Raw genomic sequence first — 18,900 nt, 5'->3', positions numbered from 1 at the left:
TATCCTTACTTTTCAATACAGTTTGCGCCAAGCGAAGCTACGTCAAACAAAATGGCGTCATAAGCGATTAACATTTCTCGACAGAAACACGATTTATCATAATAAATTGTTCCTACTTTGAGCTGTTCTTCCATCAGAATCTTGGGCAAAGAATCCTTTCTTGGGTCTAATCGTCTTTTGGTCGAAAGCTGTCCTCTTGCCATGTAGAAATGCCCATTGCGTTCGGCATGAACTGGAACCGTGCCCAGAGATTCACAGTGTCTCAGAAATAAATGTCCCAAAATCGCACTAAACGGATATAAATTGCTATAAAACGGTTTAAATTAACTACCTTATGATGTTTTTAACTCCTATAACGAGTAGAAACATGACCGGAGAAATATAACTGGCTACACTAATGCTTGGAAAAAGAGCAGGTCGGTGTCCACCGCGCGCCCGACGCATCTGGAAAAGAGTTCCTACCTACACGTGTTCATTAGATATATTTTTTATAGATTTTTTATTGAAGGTAGTCACCTGGAATGCCTTTCAATTAACAAGTGTGCCTTGTTAAAAGCTAATTTGTGGAATTTATTTTCTTCTTAATGCGTTTGAGCCAGTCAGTTGTGTTTCTTCAAGTGCAGTCGCAAAAACCATCAAGCGCTATGATGAAACTGGCTCTCACGAGAACCGCAACAAGGAAGGAAGACCCAGAGTTACCTCTGTTGCAGAGGATAAATTCATTAGAGTTAACTGCACCTCAGATTACAGCCCAAATAAATGCTTCACGGAGTTCAAGTAACAGACACATCTCAACATCAACTGTTCAGAGGAGACTGCGTAAATCAGGCCTTTATGGTCTAATTGCTGCAAAGAAACCACTACTGAAGGACAATAAGAAGAAGAGACTTGCTTGGGCCAAGAAACACGAGCAATGGACATCTGATGAGTCCAAATTTGTGATTTTTGGCCCCAACCGCTGGGTCTTTGTGAGACGCAGAGTAGGTGAACGGATGATCTCCGCATGTGTGGTTCCCACTGTGAAGCATGGAGAAGGAGCTTTGCTGCTGATACTGTCAGTGATTTATTTAGAATTAAATTTATTTAGAGTTCCCATCTGGTTTGCGCTTAGTGGGACTATCATTTGTTTTTCAACAGGACAATGACCCAACACACCTCCAGGCTGTGTAAGGGCTATTTGATCAAGAAGGAGAGTGATGGAGTGCTTCATCAGATGACCTGGCCTCCACAATCACACGAGCTCAACCCAATTGAGATGGTTTGGGATGGGTTGGACCGCAGAGTGAAGGAAAAGCATCCAACAAATGCTCAGTATATGTGGGAACTCCTTCAAGACTGTTGAAAAAGCATTCCATGTGAAGCTGGTTGAGAGAATGCCAAGATTGTGCAAAGCTGTCATCAAGGCAAAGGGTGGCTACTTTGAATAATCTCAAATATAAAATTGTATTTGTTTAACACTTTTTTTGGTTACAACATGATTCCATATGTTTTATTTCATTGTTCTGATGTCTTCACTGTTATTCTACAATGTAGAAAATAGTACAAATAAAGAAAAACCCTTGAATGAGTAGGTGAGTCCAAACTTTTGGCTGGTACTGTACATCTGGTGAAATAGAAGCAATTATTGGTACCATGCTTGTGTTCAAAAATAGGGATCCGCCTGATGAACATCACTTCAAATGGCTACCCGGACTATTTACATTGACCCCCTTTATTATTTATTATGATATTTGCACTGATTATCTGCAAACTCACTAGACTCTAGTCACACACTTATACCTACATATGCTCACACACACAAAACACATACATATTGACTACACACACACACCGATAGACAGACTTTCATACTTGTTACGTGCGCTGCTGCTACTCTGTTTATTATCTATCCTGATTGTCTAGTCACTTTTGTACATACTGTAGCATATATTGTTCTTACTTTTTAACTCTGCATTGTTGGGAATGGGCTCATGAGTAAGCATTTCGTGGTAAAGTCTACACCTGTTGTTTTCGGGACATGTGACCAATGCAATTTGATTTGATTTGATGCTATCACAGACGCTACAATGGCACAGATACAAAGATGAGTCCTCTATCTATCTCTATGGAAGTAGCCCATATATGCTTTTGTAACGTTGTTGCCCACATTGCCACAATGTTTCTCGTGTCTAATTAACACATACATCCCCTGACATTTTTTAAACGTATGAACTGTTAAATAATAAGGAATGTAATAATCAGATATTCATCATTTTTATTTGTCTTTTTTGCCTCCTGTTCAGGCATTCTTTTGGCCGACTGTTTGCTAGTGTGAAAGAAGGACCTCTGTTAGATGTTTATTTTCATGTCTCGTCGTTAAATCTTTACGTCTCACGACTCAGTTGAGATATTTAATAATATTAATTTATTGACGGCTAGTTAGAAAAAAATGTTGGCTTAAATACTCGTGGATTCATAGAAATTTCGATTAGGTTGTGTTCTTTGCTCTACATTATTAAGTAACTGTAGAAACACACATCCCTAAATTCAAAGACGAATATATATAACGTTATATATATAAAAAATATCTATATATGAATACTGATAACATTTAGGGTGGCGTCATCCTTACTAGCCAGAGGTGTTTGATAGGTTTGGGAATAACCAAGGATGGCAGACGAAGCCCTTTTTCAGTTTTTACACAATGAGGTGATACAGTATATATACAAATCATCTGAACATGGGGAAATGGTGAGGCCAGATTTTTTGTATGGTATTGGAACATACGGAATGTGTGTGCATAATAACTAATTATGTTGTTTTATCCTCATATCCTTTAGGAAAATGGGAGATGTATTACCAAACTGGAAAATATGGGATTCCGGGTGGGTCAGGGACTAATAGAAAGGTTTGTTGAAGCACTATGTTTGTTTAGTTTATTTATTGATACTAATAGGATAATTAATGTTGTTGTTTACCACTGTGACCACCTCCAATTATTAGAATAATCACTGACATCACCAAACACAAATTATCTCCAAGGGTGATATTTTCCAAACTGATCTGTCAATGGTAATGGCTCTTCTATGACTCTTCGGGAAAGCATGCAGTTTATTAGGCTAGAGATTAAATAAATTATGATGAACTTCAGGGTGGTGGAAGTGCAAGGTGATGAGCTTGATGCTGCTTTCCACTAAATATCGAGGGTATTTTTCTGGTTACATGATAATCGATGCTTGGCTGCCGTTTGAAAACTAAAAATAATCTTGCCCTTTTATCTATAATAATCTCATCATGTAGGCTGTATGTGCGCTCTAGCCAACAGCGTGTAGGTAGCGCTGTTGGCTAGAGCGCACGTGCCAGTACCAAAGTGGGCACACGCTATAAAACACCATTTTTTTGTGAGAAAACCACCAGTAAAGTTGAAAATGCGATAGAAACCAATTTAACTTTAATTTTTATTCTGTACATGGGAATTTAACTGCAAATTTATTTTTATATGCATTACGTCATCACGCACAGCCTTTTATCTGCAACATGTCAATTCGATGGGAACACATCTCTGGTGGGAAAATGCACATATTGTTTTTATGCAGATTTTAGAATATTTGTATGAAAATCTGTATCCAACTGGATGGAAACCTAGCTAGTGACTGACATAACAAGATAAAAATGTCTGATGCACAGCCACATTTTGAACTTGCACCTTGTGTATTCTAACTCTCAACAGTAAGTTGAGACCCTGACTGAGTAAAAATAAATAAAATATGAAAGTTGCAGGTTTGAGTCAAGTTTTCTGCAGTTCTACACATTTTGCCATTGGCCGGAGAGACATTTCAGTTTTAAGTCTAATTTCCTGCAATTCTACACATTTTGCATTGATTTATGCCATGTTAATGATATCTGAGTGAGCGTAACTAACAAAATCAATAGGGGCCCGCTGGAGGTCAGGACCCCTGGGCACGTGCCCTGCATGACCGGTCGGTATTCGACTATGATTACTACAAGTTTAGATAGCTGCCCTGGGTTGGGTGCCCCCTTGCGGTCTGGGGCCCTAAGTACCTGTTTCTGTCTGGAGCCGGCCCTGGGAAAAACATCATGGTGAACATACTCTTTTTCTTTAGGTTCACCAAAGACACAGCACGGTTTAAAGATGAGCTTGATGTCATGAAATTCATCTGCAAAGACTTCTGGACCTGTGTCTTCAAAAAGCAAATTGACAACCTAAGAACAAACCACCAAGTAAGGTTACATTTTCCAATTGCACTTCAATCACCACCTCTCGTGGAAATATTATGCAGTCAAATATTTTCACTGAATATATTGTAATTTTTCATGTAGTGTTGACTTCTGTGGATTATTTTTCAGGGTATTTATGTCCTGCAGGATAACAAGTTCCGGTTACTCACTCAGCTCTCTGCCGGTAAACAGTATTTGGAGCATGCCCCAAAGGTGAGGAAGCATAATGGGGAAAAACTCACTTGTCAAGCACTATTTGTACCTGGGCAACTTTCACCACATGAATGGTTCTCCCTGCCCCTGTCATTGCAGTATTTGGCGTTCACATGTGGCCTGGTTAGAGGAGGGCTTTCCAACCTGGGAGTGAAGAGTATTGTCACAGCAGAGGTGTCCGTTATGCCTGCCTGTAAGGAAGACTTTTCTCTTTGGGAGAGCTTGTGAATTAAGAAACCTATTAAACATCTAACCACACATTCCTCCATAAACAAGCCATCCAGGGTTGTAAACAGTTTAATGAAAGTTAGACTTATTACAGGTATCCAGAGCTATAATGATTCTCAAGCATAACCATGCGCCAACCATTACTCAACAACCAACCAAAAACATCAGCCAGCCCAGACTGATACAGTATGTTGTGTGTGATGTTGGTATGGGAAGAGCAAAATGATCTTGGGATATACAGTACTTTTATCCTTCTGACATATTGTTTATTTCTACACAGGTAAATTTCAGGTCATGATCCAGAAAATGTAGCACCCTCCGAAGGAAGGCGTATTCACTCCAACCCCACCCATCCCAGTTGTATTGACTTTCTTTATTGAACAAAAGCTTGAAATGTCCTGCATGCAGACATCAGTGTTGTGCCTACATATCATATGTTTTTATCAAATGTATTTGTACTATTGTTACTTATTATTGTTGATTACGATTAATGAATGCATTATTGTAACATGCACATGAATCATGTTTTTTCTTTACATCTGAAGAATATTATTTGCACTGAGTGTTGATTAAAGACCCAAGTCTATTTCAACCTTTGTATCCATATCATTTTTTGAAGTTAGACCATAGCATAGGCCTAAATATGTAGGCCTAACATGCCAAAAAATTGCTACTTTATTTAATAATTGATAAAGATTAAGCCTACAGAGCATGATGCTGTGCAAATGCACATTTATTATTTACAGTTGATTGCCCATCGAGTTAAATTTGTTACATTGTTGATAAATGAATGATGAAAAATGATGCTCTTCAAAGAACATGGTCAAAGATTTCCCCTTTCATCTGTTGTTGTTGATATTAGTTGACTCTGGGTAAGAGTGTCTGCTAAATTAGTAAAATGTAGCCAAATGAAAATGTAAGAATGTGAGCATTCAGAATTGTTACAGAAAGTCCTCACGTGGCAGGAAATATAATTTGAGAATGCCGTAATCTAGGCATGTTGAGCCAATGGAAAACCAATTGCTCTGGAAGAGGCTGTTGATTGGCTGGTTCAAATGGGGAGGAAATTTAAACGGTAACGCCATACCTTATTTTGTTATTTCAGCACTGAAGCTAACTGACGGCTCAAGGGATTGCCACTACGGCTTGGTTGTGTTTCTAAGATACACGTTTAAAAGGTATGATATAATGTAGGTTATTTATATGAACATGTTAACATTTTTTTTATCTCATAATATACCCAGATAATTTGGATCAACAGTACAGTATCTAGCTAGTACCCCGACGTTAGCCACTGTAGCTAGCTTCAGTGGCTAATAACGATAACATTTCTGGTATTTTGTTTTTATATGGCTCTCTTGTGCTTGTTATGTTAAAGTACTGTATATCTATATTGTCGCTACGCAGTTAAATGTGTTCATGGGGGAAAAGTGTAACGTTTTGCTCGCTAATTTAGCGAAGTTAGCCACTGATACGTTTTGAAAACTAACTCCCATCTTAACAATTGGCCTCCGGTCATCAACATCTGCTTGTTAGGAGACCAGCTACAGACAGCTGCTGAAATGGATGGTGAGATGGCGCAGAGTGAATCGGCAAGTCACTACGAATTTGATGCACCGTCACATGTCATTGATTTCAAAGCATTGGATACGGAGGACAACGCAGACATTTGGTTTGGTAAGATATGTTCGCAAGCTTGTACACAATATTATAACGTATTTTGGAGGAAATACGGGGTTGTTAGTAAGGCAACGACTACAATTCCCATGGGCTGTGTAAGGATGGATCTTCCCAAGATTAATGTATGCATTTTTAAATATTGGAGCACGCTGACAAATGGGGGTCTGGGTGTTAAATGCTTTATCACCTATTGTAACTTGCAAAGTTGTTGAATTTGCACTTTATTCTTGAATTGTGTGACTTTCTGCAGACCAATGTGCTGGCCAGGGTGGGGGAATGTTTGGCCACCTTGCCACCCCAAACAGAAACAATATACCACTTGGAATGACCCCTGAAACACACTTGCCCAGGGTGATTGTATCTCCCAGGGTGAAAAACAACTCTAACTCAGGTTGGTACTTTAGACAATTTCATGATTATCCTGGGTGTTTTCACACTTACATTCACAAGTTGGACTGACCTGTGTGTAATGTGATATATATTCTTGTTTCCACAGCAGAGGCCCCAAGTACTTCCTCAGGACCCACCACAGCAGATGCCCCGAGCATGTCCTCAGCTACCCTCCCCAACATTGTCACCTCCTGGGGAAATAAGCCAGCTCCGGGAGCTGCCCAGCCGAAAAGGAAGGGACCCCCTGCCCAACCGCGCAGGTATGATGCTTCTAGAACACTCAGCTCAGCTGACATCTCTTTGAGAGTTCTTAGGCTCTACATTGGTTAAATTTAGTTACTAAGGAATGTGGTTCTTTTTGAAGAACCCGATTGCAGCCACCCTGCTGCATTCATGGGTGTTTGGAATATTTGTTTTATGAGTCCATTTCAAGTGGAAAGGAAAGATGGCAAAATGTTATAATGCTAGAGTAATGTTTCTTCTATAACCAGCATCAACCTGTTTAGCTACAGACCAGTCCAGGACTAAATTAAGTTCCTATTGTATTTGACCTATCTGGTCAGTATTAGACCAAGCAACTGTATGTTTCTAAGTGGTAATATAACACTTTTTTTCTCCACTGAAGGGTGTCAAAGCGCAAAGAGGCAGCCTGCAATGAGGAAGGACGGCACACCGCCCCTCAAGTGCCACCACCTGTCAAGAAGCAGAGAAGGTCAGTGAACTTATACATTTTCACTATCCTCCCCTCTGTCACAATGTGCCTGGAATTATTCAATCTAGCCCTGGATGTGGTCCTGGCAGAGACAGCAATTCATCTTACTGCTTACAGCTCAAACCCTACTGCTGTAAAAAAAAAAAAAAAAAAAAACGCACAAAAAAACACAACATTTCATCAACACGTCGAAGTTAAACAACTAGAGTACCTTGTCTTCCCCCTCCCACCATGGTGGAAATGTATTTTGAGGGCTTGTTTAGCATGGTCCAAACTATTCACTATTGGGTTTGAAATATGAAATTAATTTTGGGTGTTGGTGAATGTATCACTCTATTAGTTTTTCGCATGCAGCGCTCTCCACCTCTGCTTTGTCAACAAAACAATAATGCCTGGGCAGTGGTGCTGTTTCTCCCTACTGCAGATTCCATCTTTAATAATGAACTTTGACCAATTGTCTTGTGAACAAAAGTAACCAGACTGTCCTGGTCTGTTCATTTGCCAGGAGCTCATCTCTGCCCCCCAGGCGCAGTCTTAGTGTCCGCACCGCCGTGCGACTCAACCCCAGAGCAGCCACGCAGGCCCGGCACGTTGCAGCGGCCCCCACCACACAGTATGTCATACTGCTATCACTCATCGATTTTAATTAAAGGAGGCATGCATGACCTGATGTTGGTGCTGACAAGACTGTCAGTCCTTTAATCCGTGGATACGTTAAGGCATTTGACTGGTTACATTTCCCATCACTCAGCGTTATAACCCTAGCAGTAACTCTCCTTATTCAACTAATCAAGTATTGACACTGGGCTAGAACAAAATCTTGCAAAACCCAGTGGTTCTCTAGGACCAGGATTGTGGAACACTGCATTTGAAGGTTAATATCCCTAAATTGTGTAATAACGTTTGTATGTCAACCCCAGGCATAAGAGCTCTGAGCAGCAGGAGATGGAGCGCATCAAGGCTCTTCAGAAGGAAGTGGCTGACCAGCGGAAGAGAAACGAGGCCAGTTACAGGGCTGCAATGGCAGGCAGTGAGTAGCTTCAATTGTATGAAGGAGTAATCTGTCTGCGTTAAGCAGAATTTCATCTGGTTAATCATGTCGTCACTCAGGTCAGCCCCCAAAGAAGCTGGCTCTGGCCACCACCGTACCCAAAGAGTTCAACTTCAGGACAGACGGACGTGTCAAGGTCGGCACCTTGCCACCGCACAAGGAGATGGACTTCACCGCTCAGCTCCGCAAGCACCCATCCTCCCCCGTAAGTAGCTAGCTTTTTTTTGGGCCGCTATGGCAGTTTAAGGGATGGGTGCAACCCAAATATATAACTTTTCCACTTCCCTAGGTTGTCGCTTCACCCAGACATATTTGTGATTATTTGTTTCCCCTTGACGTCATCTCCTGAATTATTTTCTTTGTCAGGCCAAGGCGCCAAATGGTACCACTGTGCCCAAGCCCTTTAACCTGTCTACTGGCAGCAAGAGGAAGCTGGAGGACCCTGCCCCCTACGTGCCCATGGCCCAGCAGATTGAGCAGTTTCAGAGACGGACTCCAACCCGCTACCACCTTCGCAGTCGACAGAGCCACGAGAAGGGTGTGTATTAGCTCTAATCCAGCCAGTCCTTGCTGTTATACATGACAGGCAATGGTGGCAGTCCCACGCTCTGGGGTGTGCTCACTGGATGCATGTGCGTGAAGTAAAAATGGCAGCAAACTACAATGATTCTCTCCTTCAGGCCCGTCGCCTGTGAAGAGTGAGCAGCTGAAGATCACCCACCCTCACACCCCTCAGCTGATGACCCGGCAGAGGAGCCGACCCACGGCAGTCAAGAGCAGTGCTGAGCTTGAGGCTGAGGAACTCCAGAAACTCCAACAGTGAGTCCACACTTAAGGCTTCTTCACTCTGTTCTTCTGCTGGCATGCGGTGTGGCCTATAAATAGTAGTTATTCGACTTGGTGGGTTACTTCTACCAATGAAGCCGACACGTTTACTGGTGCTCCAGCCCATTCGTGGTCCAACGACCTTGAACCCTCTTCAAGAGGATAGAAATGCTTTGTTTAGAACATATATGATTTGTTTCAATTTGAATAAGGAATTGTCTTCACTTATTCTATTTGCAACCTTCATTATCCACCCCTGTCCTGTGGTATCTTCCAGGTTTAAGTTCAAGGCCCTGGAGCTGAACAGGAAAATCCTAGAGGGGGCGCTGAACCCCAAGAAGCCCACGGTGAAGGAGTCCACGCGGCCTGAGGCCTTTCATTTGCACATGGACAAGAGGCTGACGGATCGAAATGCCAGTAAGAAGCCGGAGGAGCCCGAGGAGCAGCACACCTTCCACTCCCGCCCGCTACCGGTCAGGATCCTAGAGGAGGTGGTGGTGAGTGCTACACAGCCAACTCTAGTTTTAACTAGATTGTCATGGATTGGTAGTACATGCCAGTCTGTTTGCTATCTGCTCCTTATGGTATTGTCATGCCAAACAAAGAACAGAACTGTAGTATTTTGCATGCAAAACATTCTAGCTCTGGTATAATACCATGATGGTATATATGATGTGATGGTGCCCTTGCTAATGGGCTACCCACACCTGTTGGTTTACAGGGTGTCCCAGAGAAGAAGGTGCTGTGTCCCACTGTTCCAGAGTCCCCTGCATGGGCCCTGAAGAAGAGGGTGCGCATAGACAGAAAGGTGGAGGAGGTAAAACCCCCGGCCCTGCTCAAGGCCCACGCGGCGCCCCACTTTGGCCTGCCCTTCCAGCCTAAGCTCCAGGACAAGACCCAGATGGATGTGTGCCCCTTCTCCTTTGAAGAGAGGGAGTGTGAGAGAAGGCTGCTGAAAGAGAAGAGGCTGGAGGAGCTGAGGCATGAAGAGGTACTGCCTTAAAAGTGTTCAGTTTTCTCCTCTGGTTGTGTTTGCCTTAAATTCTATTAATATGGTAGACCTGATGAGTAATGCCACTAGAGGGGTTACAGGAGCAGTTGCCTGTTGTGCCTTGTGTCATTAGATGGTGACGAGCAAGGTGTTGCGCATCTAAGATTTGTGGTGCAACATTATTTTGGGATAATGATTTAAAGCCTTTTTGCTGCAAGTTGTTTAGCTAGAAAATGATATCGTAACCAGGTCAATAAAAAATTCTGAACCTCAGGTGCCAAAGTTCAAGGCCCAGCCGCTGCCGGACTTCCATGAGGTGGTCCTGCCAGAGAAGAAGGTGGCTGAGCCCACCAAGCTTGAGCCCTTCAAGCTGCTCATCGATGAGCGGGGAGCTGTCAAGCACGACCGCTGGGAGCAGATGGTAAGGCCAAGGCAGGGTCCCTGGACAACTCCGGAATGGTACTGACTGGATTTATTAAATTCCTGCTCGGCTGTCAAACTGAAGATGTGGCTAAGTTCATGCCGTTTCTTTCATACTCCGGCCCTATAAATAGAATAACGAGTTCTGTATTTCTGACTGGCACCAAAGTACTGCATGTCAGGCACAATCAGTTTTTTAAAAGTTTATTTAAAATTTTTATATGTGCATCGACTATTTGCAAAATCCTATTTCCTGCCTAGGGCTGTTATAGTGACCCTATTACTGCCACACCAGCAGTCATGACCACAGTAAAATTCTAATCATGTTATGCACTCTGGGCATGCATTAGTTGTACCCAACTGGCTAACAGTCATCAGGTCCTAATGGCCTGGTACTTGCTCTATTGTCCCTCTAAACACTCTGACGCCAATGCAAATGACATTTAAAATCGCATCAAACACCTATGTGCTTTTAAAACTCACCAAACTGATGTTCACCCTGCTGAAACTGAGTGGAAGACATGGTCGTTTCAAAGAACCTGAATTAACATTATTGTTATACAATACACAGCCTACTGCACATGGCAATAAAATGTGAAAAGAAACTGATTAAAGATATCTTTGGTACGTAATTGGTGAAGCCTAAATGACACAGATTTAGCTTACAATTAGTAGGGCGTTTTGTCAAATATTTATCATTAATAGGCTGATGCTTTACCTTAAGCTACAGAATATCTCACCGCTGAGTTTACAACTCCTTCATTCCTTTCTCCAGTGTGCATAGCGGGGCTGTCAACAGTTTAATCAAATGTTTTGTTGTGAAAACATGTTACTATCAATGTTCCTGAACAGATTTCACTTGGTTTCCCAAATTGAAGCACTGGGTTGCTGCAGGAACAGGGCTGGGGAGTCCATGGCATACAGAGTTTGCTGAATATCACCTGTTGTGCAGTGACATTACCGGAGTAGCCGACTTGCATGAAAACGTACTGGTGGGAAAGTGGCCTCTATTTTCTATTCCAGTACATATGGGTGACCATGTCTTGCCCATTTGATAATGAGCCATTCTAAATCGAAACAAATTTGACATATTAGTAAAGACTAGATTAAATTGAGAATAGTCTGATGGGGGAAAATAAGATCACTTAATGAGAACCGCATGTGCATCCTGAGGCAAGGAACGGAGTGCAGGCTTTTTTGACTTTCTCAACTCATCAATAGCCTATAGTCGCATCATGCAGCCCATATCTTTTTATCTAACGTTTGTATCATTCACAACTAAAGTTGCCAAATAACTTAATGTAGCGTATAGGACCTGTTTCAAATTCTCACTTTTACACTCAACATAGCCGCTTCATATGCGCACCCACTTGCTCCGGAATGGGGAAAAATATCCTTTCTATTTTATTCAGCCAAGTTCAATTATAATTCTTACTATAAAATAATTGGAAGGGACATCTTGTCTGCCAAATGAACAAGCCTAAGGCATGGCGCATAGCCAACTTATATTCTCTTCTGAAATACATTTTCTTCATAATGTTTCTTTAGACCTACCTAAAATAATGTATTTGTTGTGATGGTGAATATTTACTTTAAATATAAAAATATTTTACTCTTTCGCCCTAATTTCGTGATATCCAATTAAGAGCTTGTCTCATCGCTGCAACTCCCCAACGGGCTCTGGAGACGCGAAGGTCGAGTCATGCGTCCTCCGAAACATGACCCGCCAAACCACGCTTAACACCCGCCCACTTAACCCGGAAGCCGTCTGCACCCATGTGTAGGAGTAAACACTGTTCAACTGAAGACCGAAGTCAGCCTGCAGGCATCCACCCACAACAAGGAGTCACTAGACAAGAGCGTGATGAGCCAAGTAAAGCCCCCACCTGGCCAAACCCTCCCCTAACCCGGACAAGGCTGGGCCAATTGTGCGCAGCCCATATGGGACTCCCGGTCACAGCTGGTTATGACACAGCCTGGGCTCAAACCCTGGTCTGTAGTGACGCCTCAAGTGCTGCGATACCTTAGACCGCTGCGCCACTCGGGAGGAAATGTATTTATGTAGATGTGACAAATGCGCGCACTAGTGGCTCGTATGTGTGGAGGCCTGGAGATGCTAAACGTGTTTGTTAATTAACGGTCAATTACCGTCAGCCCGGAAGTCTTTTGCATGACGACAACTGGCTGACAGAATTTCATGACCTCCACAGCACTATTCCTGCCCAAACCCCCTCTGTTTTGTTCTCTCCAGCTGAAGGAGGAACAGAAGCACCAGGCGGAGGCAGCCACCTTCAAAGCTCGACCAAATTTGGTCACTCACAAAGAGCCGTTCATCCCCAAGAAAGAGAACCGCTCTGTCCTGGGTAAGTATGATCACACCAGCCTCACTCACCTCTTTCTACACTGGCCATAGACCACAACAGTCCTGGAAACCTGTTGGACCTCTAACTCACAACTTCTCCTCCCACCCTTTATCTAAGGGATTCCTACACTTTTGTCACCCTGAACAGTTCTCTTGGATCATTGAGACTCATCTCTAGCCTATTTATTTCCCTCAACTACAAATTCCAGTCTTGTTTATCTTAGTCTCAACACTGGATCAGGGTTGCCTACTCCTTTATGTGGGCTTTGTTTGGGTAATGCTGAGCTGGACTTCTGCACTCATAACCTTTTTGCCTTTCCTTTACCACACGCCAATCTTTTTTTTTTAAACACCTCGCCACCAAAACCCCTTTTCACCTCCCTCTTTTTACTTGCCTCTCTTTAGAAGACATGAATAATTCCGTAGTTCCAGAGGGCTTCCAGCTGTCTACAGAGCGCCGTGCCAAGGAGCGGTTGGAGTTTGACCGGGCGGTGAGTGAGAAGGAGGCGCTGAGGGCTCGCATGGAGGAGGAACAGCGCAGGGAGCAGGAGGAGCGTGAGAAGGAGGACATGGCCAGGCTACGCCTAGAACAGGTAACTACACTGACCTTAGACCAGCCCCCGCAGAAGTTGGTCATGTGCTTAAAATACTGTAGCGCTAAGTTGTAGCCTGGTATGGGCTTGTTGTCCGTATACCACTTTTAAACACTTCTATTGAAATTAACCAGTCTCCCTCTAGATGTGCTGGCTTTCGGTCCAGCACAAACACACCTGGGTAGGGTGGCCAACCTGAACTTATCTAAAATGTTCCTTTTCGGTTTCAAAATGTTGTGTACCCTAATCTGTTTGCTCTTGCCCGGCACCAACACACCTGATACAACTAATTTATTGCTCATTAGGGCATTTAATATAGTTTTTAATCGGGCATGTGGTGGTTTGTCGGAACAGAAGCCCTGGTTGTACATTAGTGTAACGTGAGTGTCCTCTCTCTGACCCTCAGGTCCACAAAGCCCAACCTGTCAGACATTACAAACAGCTGGAGCTGAAGAAGAGCAATGTCACACTCACTGTGCCCCAGTCTCCCAACTTTTCTGATCGCTTCCGCATGTGATGGATGAGAAGGGATTTAGTTGTGTATATTATATAAACACTTCATTTAGTTCTATGCCGCTTCTGTGGTCTGCCTTTTATTTTATTGGTTTGAACCATTCTTCAGCTTTAAATTTCTCTGGAAAAACCTGACTGCTCGTTCCCACTGGCCTGTACATTTCTTGCTTGTTCTGACTTGTCGTCGCTTTGATTTCAATTATGTATAATAAAGTCATGTTCTTAATGTCTTAACCTTTTAAAACACCAGGCTTCAAATTCATAATCTGTCTTTGAAGTCTTGTTACCTGTATTTAATTTCCTGACATGAATGTAGTCTTGACTGTCTCTGCAACATGTTGCAGCAGCCTTCTGCCAATAAAAATGGACTACAACATTTGCTGATACTTCTTGAATTCTTTGAGCTATTGCAGTGTTTCTCAACCTTTTCTGCCAGGGACCGGTAGTCTGGTTTTTCCCCCTGGGGGGGAAGCTTACAGCACTAGAGCTGGGTATATAAGTGTTGACTATCTCCAGGACCAGAGGTTGACCAACTGAGCAAGATTTTCAACTGTTCTGCCTGTGGCTATGGAACCCTGGCCTGTTCACTGGATGTGCTGTTTTCGACTGCTGCACCTGTCTCGAACTCAATGCTCAGCTATGAAAAGCAAACTGACAATTACTCCCGGGGTGCTGATCTGTTGCACTCTACAACCACTGATTTATTATTTGACCCTGCTGGTCATCTATGAAAGTTTGAAGATCTTGGCGCTGTACTGTTATCTTCACCCTGTACAGCCAGAAGAGGATTGGCCACCCCTCAGAGCCTGGTTTGTTCCTTTCTTGGGTGTACCTCTTAACAAGGCACACCTGTTTTAATTTAAATAGATTCCAGGTGACTACCTCATGAAGCTGGTTGAAAGTGTGCAAAGCTGTCAAGGCAAAGGGTGGCTACTTGGAAGAATCTCAAATTTTGAATATACACTGCTCAAAAAAATAAAGGGAACACTTAAACAACACAATGTAACTCCAAGTCAATCACACTTCTGTGAAATCAAACTGTCCACTTAGGAAGCAACACTGATTGACAATAAATTTCACATGCTGTTGTGCAAATGGAATAGACAAAAGGTGGAAATTATAGGCAATTAGCAAGACACCCCCCAAAACAGGAGTGATTCTGCAGGTGGTGACCACAGACCACTTCTCAGTTCCTATGCTTCCTGGCTGATGTTTTGGTCACTTTTGAATGCTGGCGGTGCTCTCACTCTAGTGGTAGCATGAGACGGAGTCTACAACCCAGACAAGTGGCTCAGGTAGTGCAGTTCATCCAGGATGGCACATCAATGCGAACTGTGGCAAAAAGGTTTGCTGTGTCTGTCAGCGTAGTGTCCAGAGCATGCAGGCGCTACCAGGAGACAGGCCAGTACATCAGGAGACACGGAGGAGGCCGTAGGAGGGCAACAACCCAGCAGCAGGACCGCTACCTCCGCCTTTGTGCAAGGAGGTGCACTGCAAAATGACCTCCAGCAGGCCACAAATGTGCATGTCTGCTCAAACGGTCAGAAACAGACTCCATGAGGGTGGTATGAGGGCCCGACGTCCACAGGTGGGGGTTGTGCTTACAGCCCAACACCGTGCAGGACGTTTTGCATTTGCCAGAGAACACCAAGATTGGCAAATTCGCCACTGGCGCCCTGTGCTCTTCACAGATGAAAGCAGGTTCACACTGAGCACATGAGCACATGTGACAGACGTGACAGAGTCTGGAGACGCCGTGGAGAACGTTCTGCTGCCTGCAACATCCTCCAGCATGACCGGTTTGGCGATGGGTCAGTCATGGTGTGTGGTGGCATTTCTTTGTGGGGCCACACAGCCCTCCATGTGCTCGCCAGAGGTAGCCTGACTGCCATTAGGTACCGAGATGAGATCCTCAGACCCCTTGTGAGACCATATGCTGACACATGCACATTTGTGGCCTGCTGGAGGTCATTTTGCAGGGCTTTGGCAGTGCACCCCCTTGCACTAAGGCGGAGGTACCGGTCCTGCTGCTGGGTTGTTGCCCTCCTACGGCCTCCTCCACGTCTCCTGATGTACTAGAGAGAACAGTCTATGACTGGGGTGGCAGGGGTCTATGACAATTTTTAGGGCCTTCCTCTGACACTGCCTGGTGTAGAGGTCCTGGATGGCAGGCAGCTTTGCCCCAGTGATGTACTGGGCCTTACGCACTACCCTCTGAAGTGCCTTGCGGTTGGAGGCCGAGCAATTGCCGTGGGGGCGTGCTCGGTACTCCTTTTCCTGTAGTCCACAATCATCTCCTTAGTCTTGGTTACGTTGAGGGATAGGTTGTTATTCTGGCACCACCCGGCCAGGTCTCTGACCTCCTCCCTATAGGCTGTCTCGTCGTTGTCGGTGATCAGGCCTACCAATTTGGAGAGGAGGATGAGTAAAATGCAGAGGACTTTAGAGGGCCTGAGCAAAGGTAACATGTTCAATGACACATGGAAGTATTGTATCATTATTCACAGACTTAGTTTGACTGAGCTCACTACAGGTCAGAAAGGTTGTATTTCAATGTCTCAACCAATGCCATGTGATTAATATGAATTAAAGTTTCAAACAGCATTTGAAAGGAGATGAATAGCTGTGAAGTGGATATAAATTACAATGATTTTTCTCTCTCAATGTTGATGTTACAACAACACTCATGCTATTGTGAAAATGAGAGGCTTGTTGGAAATGTGTCCAATTTCCATTGAGGACTATTCTGTTTTGTCTTGTAAATGAGGTCTGGAGCAAAAGGGCCACCACACCTGCCAGGGAATTTCCCAAGCCCCACCCATCGAGCCACTACCTAGGACAGCATCTCTGCCAGGCAGGACCTCACTTGTCACGGCTAAGTTACTTTGAGTCGGTTTCCTCATTGTGTGAATGGTTAAATGTATACACTGCATGGTCTTTTACCATGTTGATAAATGTCAACATGATATACACATATATATTTATTTTTTACAGGTACATATTTGTATGTTGACATTTGCCTGTGAAAAAAAGTGAATAACGAGGTGCAGGCGATGAAACAGCTGAGTCATCTCAACATCCTCCAGCTCTACGAGGTCTTTGAGGCCAAGCACCAGCTGGTGTTAATTCTGGAATAGTAAGTTGCTACTATTCCTTCATATTCCATTCTGATGTTCCTTGTCATGAACTCCATTACACTGTAGTGCTTCCCAACATTCTACATATAATTTAATTTAACAGGGATCAATAAATTAACAATTCATGAATATACTTTACTGATCTCCAGAGGGGAGATTTGGTTTGCTGGCAGCATACACTAGAGTACAAAATACACATTCAGAGACATACATACAGTAGCCAGAATCACCACAAATATGGATACATGACGAAGCAAAGTGCATTACATCCATCAAATAAAAGAACACAATGGAAAGGGGCAGTGGAGTTGGTCAACGTGCTGTCTGTGTGTGGCAGTGTTGAGGGTGGAGAGCTGTTTGAAAGGATCGTGGATGAGAGTGCACCGCTGACCGACGTGGATGCCATGGTGTTTGCCAAGCGGATCTGTGAAAGGGTCAGCTACATGCATCAGTTATACTTCCTCCACCTCGACCTGAAAGTGAGTATGGTGGACTTGATATGCATTGTCTCAAACCAGATTTTAAGGCCCACCACCAACTGTCACAAATGACAAGACACATTTTCATCACCACTTGAAGCACTGCGTGGTCACTCACCATGAACCAAAGAGGCACTCACGCATGTGTCGGTGTCGTGAAAAGTAATCAATGGGTCATTTATCCACTACAATGTTTACAACCGGATAATATCCTTTGTGTGAATCACACTGGCCATCAGGTGAAGATTATCGACTTTGGGCTGGTCAGAAGGTAATGTCTGGTTTCTCCACAGCTGTGTGTGTGTCGGGGGCTTTATTGTGAGTATTGGTAGCAGCTCTCTCAAAGATAACCTTAAAAATGAATGTTCTTTCTTCCTGGGAATCAGATACAGGCCTCAGGAAAGCTCTCAATTTTAGAACCCCTGAATTTCTGGCCCCAGAGGTGGTCAACTTTGACTTTGTGTCCTTCCCCACAGACATGTGGACCTTAGGGGTCATCACTTATATGCTGCCAGTCTAATATACACTACATTAACAAAAGTATGTGATTATTACAGTTTAATAGTAATACTTCTACCCGTTTCCCTGTTTGGCCAGAGGGCTAATAATTTTTTTATTTTTTTATTTATTTAACCTTTATTTAACCAGGTAGGCAAATTGAGAACACGTTAAGGAGCAGAGAACAGAATAAGTGCTGGACAGTGTCTAAGACGCCCGTGGCTCAACAACATTGCAGAGAAGGCCAAGGGCAGCAATATAGTACTGAAGTCCCAGGTCCTGCTGAAGAAATACCTGGCCAAGAGACTATAGAAGATCATCAGTTCAACAGAATTCCTACACCACACATGTTACTGTGGTTAATTTTGTGGTTAGAAGGCACATTGTTCACATTACAGTAGTTTTATCGTCTTTGCACTGCAATCAACTTCATGTAAATTGATTCTGGTCTACCAGTTGATGAGATGCAGGGAAGTTTCCTGCCTTGCTCACTGTATGTTGTAAATGTGCTTCTGACCTCTTCCGTTGGACTGCATTCTTGTAAAGACTTCCCTCACAATCAGTCAGAAGATCCTCATCTTGGTCTGTGT

The 18,900-nt window shown here is 43.5% G+C and overlaps 2 protein-coding genes across 2 annotated transcripts; both read left to right on the top strand.

The window, feature by feature from the left end:
• Positions 1-2,300: 2,300 nt before the first annotated feature.
• trappc6b (trafficking protein particle complex subunit 6B) lies at positions 2,301-5,251 on the top strand. Its single transcript, XM_055892717.1, has 6 exons — positions 2,301-2,730; positions 2,820-2,887; positions 4,104-4,221; positions 4,348-4,431; positions 4,531-4,624; positions 4,940-5,251. Exons 1-6 carry the CDS (start codon positions 2,650-2,652, stop codon positions 4,969-4,971), a joined length of 477 nt encoding a protein of 158 aa, XP_055748692.1. The 5' UTR covers positions 2,301-2,649; the 3' UTR covers positions 4,972-5,251.
• Positions 5,252-5,500: 249 nt separating this feature from the next.
• LOC129830267 (targeting protein for Xklp2-B-like) lies at positions 5,501-14,572 on the top strand. The gene is made up of 16 exons (XM_055892716.1): positions 5,501-5,837; positions 6,196-6,336; positions 6,590-6,730; positions 6,836-6,989; positions 7,355-7,441; positions 7,947-8,054; positions 8,362-8,471; positions 8,552-8,697; positions 8,859-9,030; positions 9,173-9,311; positions 9,595-9,814; positions 10,039-10,308; positions 10,583-10,729; positions 12,980-13,091; positions 13,496-13,683; positions 14,090-14,572. Exons 2-16 carry the CDS (start codon positions 6,222-6,224, stop codon positions 14,198-14,200), a joined length of 2,220 nt encoding a protein of 739 aa, XP_055748691.1. The 5' UTR covers positions 5,501-5,837; positions 6,196-6,221; the 3' UTR covers positions 14,201-14,572.
• The last annotated feature ends 4,328 nt before the right edge of the window (positions 14,573-18,900 follow it).

This window comes from Salvelinus fontinalis, chromosome 31 (genome assembly GCF_029448725.1).
Source record: "Salvelinus fontinalis isolate EN_2023a chromosome 31, ASM2944872v1, whole genome shotgun sequence".
Classification (NCBI taxonomy): domain Eukaryota; kingdom Metazoa; phylum Chordata; class Actinopteri; order Salmoniformes; family Salmonidae; genus Salvelinus; species Salvelinus fontinalis.
This window is presented reverse-complemented; position numbering and strand designations above follow the sequence as displayed.